This window comes from Pygoscelis adeliae, unplaced genomic scaffold (genome assembly GCF_000699105.1).
Source record: "Pygoscelis adeliae isolate BGI_AS28 unplaced genomic scaffold, ASM69910v1 Scaffold62, whole genome shotgun sequence".
NCBI classification, from domain to species: Eukaryota; Metazoa; Chordata; class Aves; order Sphenisciformes; family Spheniscidae; genus Pygoscelis; species Pygoscelis adeliae.
In genome coordinates this window covers 2,233,275-2,239,529 of record NW_008824401.1, presented here as the reverse complement: position 1 = coordinate 2,239,529, position 6,255 = coordinate 2,233,275, and the positions used below count along the sequence as shown (strand labels likewise).

At 39.0% G+C, this 6,255-nt stretch overlaps 1 protein-coding gene across 1 annotated transcript in view; it reads right to left on the bottom strand.

Moving 5' to 3' along the window:
• Window positions 1-569: 569 nt before the first annotated feature.
• CA7 (carbonic anhydrase VII) overlaps window positions 570-6,255 on the bottom strand; it is an 8,835-nt gene continuing 3,149 nt past the window's right edge. Inside the window, exons 3-7 of the mRNA XM_009320259.1 lie at window positions 4,442-4,560; window positions 2,898-2,993; window positions 2,594-2,656; window positions 1,006-1,161; window positions 570-728 (exon numbers count right to left, since the gene is read on the bottom strand). Of these exons, the coding sequence (XP_009318534.1) occupies window positions 606-728; window positions 1,006-1,161; window positions 2,594-2,656; window positions 2,898-2,993; window positions 4,442-4,560 (557 nt within the window). The 3' untranslated portion in view covers window positions 570-605. The remainder of the gene's footprint in view (window positions 729-1,005; window positions 1,162-2,593; window positions 2,657-2,897; window positions 2,994-4,441; window positions 4,561-6,255) is intronic.

Here is a 6,255-nt window from a genome sequence, read left to right as displayed (position 1 = left end):
GTTATAAAACAGCATCTTAGAACAGTAACTTTAAAATATGTATGTAGTTTTCATACCAGTCCCTGCTTGAGGTGAGTGAAGAACTTTTCTAGTGCTACTCATGTGCACTGTGTCAACAGACAGCAAGAATACAGTGAAAGCAATCTTTAAATCGGACAGAGCTCAGCAAATGCTAAAAAAAGAGATTGGTAAAGAAAATTTAAGTCAAATTTGTCCAAAGTTCTTGACTACTGTTTCATCATGTATTAAATGAGACAATTAGAAGTTGTGACCATCTGTACTAGTAGATCACTACATAATTTCCCATTTTATATTAAGTGGGATTTATTTTCATCTTAATTTTTAGGATTTCACATCTTTGAGAACACTCTAGTTTACTCAACTATCCCTTATATTAAGAAGGGCTAGTTAAAAACAACCCATTTTTCAAAAGAATGAGCAATTCAAATAAAATATAAAATCAGAAGATTGTCCCCCTCCAAGTAGAGTGTTCATGGATATGGCTATCTTGTGTGTTCCATGAGTGATCTGAAGACCAGAGTTTCTGTTTATAGTATCTCAGATGTGGAAGCTCTTGGATACCTCAGGGCCATTATCAGTTTTCTTCAGGCCTTGAAGGAAGCTCGAACTACTCTCCCATTAAGAGGCTGAGGGGGGCGAAAATTATTTGCCATTTGGATCCTCTGGTCTTCCTCACTGGTGAAGAGGAGCATGCGGAATTTCTCCAGCTGTAAATTCAGGTGAAAAAATTTACTGCTTAAGAGGGCAATCAATATTCATGTTTTTGAAAAAGGACCAAAGGAAAGTATTCAGTACATTTTAATCTGTTAGTAGAACAGGTTCAAACAAAGATTCTAGAGAGTATTAACAGAAAAAAGCAGAAGCCCTGATTATTCACAGGCTAATGGTCTTATAACTTAGCCCCATTGCAAATCAAATCAGTCACTGCCTGTGACTTATCCAGTGTTGAATCCCACAAGAACTGGGAGAGTATCAGAAGTTCACCTGTTTCTCAGAAATTCTGATGGGTTCTTTCAGCACTATCCATGTTACACTCTCATTAAGGGGTGGTGTTGTCAAAGAACCAAGGTATGTCCAATAATCTAGACTCAAAGGCAGGAGACATTTGGGGTTGAAGCTTCTAAATTGTGCTTTTGTTCCCTGGAAAAAAAAAGATACTTGAAATTTATCTTTTTACATTTAAGAGCAGGTTAGAGAACTCTTTGAAAGAGGAAAAAATGCTAAAGTAACATTAAAAAGTAGGGGAAAGGAAAAGTCTATAAAAGTTTGGCTGCCTTAAAACAACTGTTATCTAAGATTAGCATGGCAAGTGTGATGCCTGCTGCTGGCTTACTGGACTTTGACTTCTTGCCCCATTGCCTCTACCAAAGTTCAGCTCTTGTCACAGAAGGTCTAAAAATAAGGCAGGAAGTGTATTCTGTTTATAGTGTTCAGTGTGAGCTATAGATAATATCATGGCAGAATTCCTTGTCTCATTACTTGCTATTTTCTGTGCTTCCCATCTATTTCAGTAGCAAATTTGAAACTATGGAAAACTTGGCCCCAAACAGTTATTGTCTGCTAGGACAAATACTGGCTTTAAAAATCAAGTGTTCAAGCCTGTAATTACAGGAAGGTGGATCAACCAAAAGACCAGTAGAAATAGAAGGAGCTGCTGCCTAAAGTAATGATTGCCTTAACTACCGCAGTCTAGGGCAAGATTTTTTCAGCCTGTAGGAGTATCTGAAAGGCACTTAGTCACTCAGAAAGCATTCTCCAATTGTCTGTAAAATTGCTCATAAGGAACAGAATGAGCAGCTTATCCCCAGTGGCAAACCTGCAGACCTTCCATCACTGCAACTGAGGGATAACTATTTCTTTCCTGCAAGTGGAAGAAACCACTTAAAGTATCATTTATTGTCTGCAGCCTACATATTGCTGTGTAACTGCCTTCATTTCCTGTCTTTCACAAGCATATACAGAGGAGCGAGAAATAATATGCCCGCTCAAGTATTAGATGTAGTTTATTCTGCATATTAAAACTTATGCATGTTATAGAATGCATTAACCTCATGTAAGTCCAGAAAGGATAACATTTGTAGTGGTCTAATCAGTCTGCACTTGAGAAAGTGCAGCATGTATCAATCTTCAAAGCTCTCAGATACATCTGGTTAAAGACCACCTTCGGGTATCACTGTAAGAATAGACTAGCTCAGGACCTCATTAAGATTGTCCCCTGACAGAGCTTTGCAGCAGAAGATAGTCAGCCAGCTTTGACTTGTTGAAGGCAAGCGGAAAAGGATTATTTTGCTGAGTGTAAGAGCTGAGCCTAAAGGGTTATGGAGCTTTCTATTTTAGATACTCTGGGAAAAGTAGAACCTCTGCATGACCGGTGGGGCCAGCATAACCTTGGGAGGCACCTGAGATTAGGTAAATGAACTTTGGAAGGGAAGAAGAGAATACAGCTACAGTGATGTTCTAACGATGGGAGGATTTGTGGTGGGTGATTTTTGATTTTTCTCAAACATGTACATGAGCTTGATTTTTAAAGGATAACCCAGAAACAATAGAATTTAAAAAGCTTAAAACTTACTTTAAATTTTACCATGTACAAAGCATCAGTGAGTCTGTTCATATTGGCATGTTCTTTCCCAATCTAAAATAATGGAATAGACAGGTTAAATAAGAATAACTATAATTATGCTTTGAATAGGTGTTGTTTTCTTATCTGAATCTCAACATTCCTACTAAAGTTTAACAGCAATTTGCAATGAGTTACTGCTTCCAGTAAGTCATCTGTTTTCCTTAAGCACTTCTTAAATACATGGCTTGGTTCTCAAACACTTGACAGCATAATGCTTTTCATCATGTAAACATGCTATTTTTGTGATTCTTACCTCCAAGAAAACACCAACTACTGCCAAGCCATCTGGAGCTGCTGCTGCTTCTCCAAATGTTGCATATTTTCGGGCATTCCAGTGAACTAAGTGGAGCTTTAAAGAAAAAATAACAAATAAGAATTAAACAAATTAGCGACAGAAGCTGTGAACATAGGTTGTCTCATGTTAACAGGCACTAATGGTCATTCATAACAGAAAGTAGGTTTTGCTCCAAAGGCATCTTTGGAAAGATGAGCAAGTTCTGTCTTTTAGACCAGTCCATAAGCACGGACAGACACTAAACAAAGTTATATATATCAGCCTTAATTTGAAACAAATCAGACATTAACCTGTGACCCAACTTCCCTGGTATGTGCCTTCATCCCATGAAGCACTATGCTCCGGTGCTCACTGGTAGACTCCAGGATGCTACGCTACTGTAGTATTTGGGATAGATTGTGCTGGGAAAGGCCTGTGCCTTGTCCTAGCTTTGCAAAACTCTCAAGAGCCCTCAGATGAAGCCATTTCTAAGCTATGGATAGCACCAGCACAGTCATTTCACAGGTTGTGATCATCAGTGAAGCCTAAGCTAACTGTGCCAGTGTCCTGGTTTCAGCAGGGATAGAGTTAATTTCCTTCCTAGTAGCTGGTACAGTGCTGTGTTTTGGATTTAGGATGAGAACAATGTTGGTAACACACCGATGTTTTAGTTGTTGCTAAGCAGTGCTTACACTAGTCAAGGACTTTTCGGCTCCCCATGCTCTACCGACTGAGAAGGCTGGAGGTGCACAAGAAGCTGGGAGGGGGCACAGCCAGGACAGCTGACCCCAACTGGCCAGAGGGACATTCCATACCATGGGACGTCATGCTCAGTACATAAACAGGGGGGAGTTGGCTGGGGGGCAGTGACCGCTGCTTGGGAACTGGCTGGGCATCAGTTGGCGGGTGGTGAGCAATCGCATTGTGTATCACTTTTGTGTATTCGTTCATCATAATTATTTTTCCCTTCCTTTTCTGTCCTATTAAACTGTTTATCTCAACCCACAAATTTTACTTTTTCCTAATTCTCTCCCCCATCCCGCTGTAGGGAGTGAGCGAACGGCTGTGTGGTGTTCAGCTGCCTGCCAGGTTAAACCATAACAGCCAGGTAGCGAAGCTATACATGGCTTCTCAGCATCCTGTTTGTCAGTATATCTTCCTATAAGTAAAAGCATGCAATCAATTGTGTGCAGCAGGCTAAACTACACAGCAAAGGGCTGTTAGAGGTGCTGTGTGAGCACAGCAGCTAAACTCTGGGCCTAACTCTGTCCCCTTGCATAGGGTAAGATGACTGAGAATCTTGGAGAAAGGGCTGCACTGCGGGGACAAGATTGCATTCTAAAAAAATAGGGTGATCAACAGAAAACTTTAATGATAATTTTATTCCTTACATTGAAGTCTGTGCTGACCTAACCATGGTAAGTAATCAGAATCCTAAGGGACATGCAGTCCCCACTACAGACAAAGTCATTTGTCAACAGCATTTGCATGAATTAATCCCATCTGTAAAAACACATCATTACCTCACATGGGAAAGGTTTGCCATCAATTGTATGCTCCGATCCCTGGCTGTGCTTTGTTCCCCAGTGAAAGTGAAACTGCTTTAGCCGAAATGGATTCTCAAAGGGACCGCCGCTGATTGCTAGGCAGAAAAAGAGGAAAAAGCTTAAGCATTCTGGCTTTTTACTTTCCTGTTAGTAAGAACTAACCACTGTTGGCACAATAGTGGAAAAAAGCCAGCAGCATCACCCAGTTGCCGATATCAAAGATATGCATCATCCAGACATTTAGAAGGGTTGGATTTCTTAATGGAAAGCACCTGAATTCATGTAAAAATTTAAGTTAAAAAACATTGAGTGGCTACTTGTACAGAATTTTGTAGCTGTTTTGAAAGAGTATGTTTGACATATGAAGATGTGGTAGCTTTGTTATGGTTATGCCTTTCTTGTTAAACACAATAAATCCAAGCTGAATATTAAAAAATAAATCACAATTTGAAACTCACAAACCTAAAATGGTTTTGACAGTGCTACTTGATTTTGTGCAAAAGAGTGTAGAACTTAACTGAATTGTCTACTTGATGCTCAAGGTATTTCCTCTTTAGAGTGTCTTCCCTTCCTGTGGAGGTTATCTATATTCTGTTTCCTTTAAATACCTCATCCCATAAAAGAGGTAATATAATAGCTTGTACTTTACATGACACCATTCAGAATCTCAAATCACCTTAAAGGTGAGGAAATGCTACAGAGAAACTTCATACATCATTTAGAAATAACACTTAAGAACAGATGAATGTTTAAGATGCCACCTATAGAAGATACTTTATCAACAGCATCAGTAATCCTCCTGTAATTGTATATGGCACTAAATCAAATAAATTTTGCCCAGACATGAAAACCTGATCAAAGTCTTATATAAGAAAATTAAAATTACATTTAGTATCTGTAAAGCACTTGTCCTCAGTGTAGTCCATAACATTTTATTAAAAAAATTAAAGCTAGGGCTTGCACAGTGCTACCTAACATGTGCATAGTTCCAGCTGGCCTTTATGCAGGAAACTGGCCTTGCCAAAGCAAAGGTTTTAAGAATGTAAGTACCTCCTAGTATGTGTTTCTGAACATAGCAATGGAATGCATCACCTGTCTCAAACATTATTAAGAAATCTAGCTACGATGGTTTACTGTCAAAATTCTGTTGTGCCACTTATGCAGAGCTGTGAGTCACTAAATCTATTTCAGTACAACTGAAAACCACTTTAAACCATGTTTTCTACTCCTAGCAGTCATCTTCCTTGAAAATGCTATTAAAACAAGGCATGTGCTTAGTGTAGAAAGGGCAGAGGTCTTCATTCCTGCATGTGGTCTGAGTCTATCTCTAGATGCAGAGCAATAGATGATGTTCTTAACCTTAAAGCTGGATAAAGTTCACTGTTATGTAGATGTAGTTCAGCTTAGAATTGCACAGAAGTCGTTAGCAAGCTAAGATAATATTTCCAGATATATTTTACAAGTTCTCTTTGTAGGGTGACATGCTTAATGGATCTGTATAGTAAGATTTTGGAAAATGCACATCCAGTCTTCTCTTCAAATTCAGTAAAGATGCTTGAAAAACCTGACTATTCAGTTGGGCAGTTTCTTAGATTCATTCCAGAGAGAAATTTTAGGACACAATGGTTGGAATTTTAACCCCCAGCCCTTATTTCAAGGGGTTACCAGCACAGACAAGTCACATCACAGAAAAAGTAACTTGTTTTGAGTATCTAGGATATCCTATTTAGCTACAATCAATAAACACACCCAAATGGAAGATTAAATCAGCTGATAGGTTGAAAAATTGT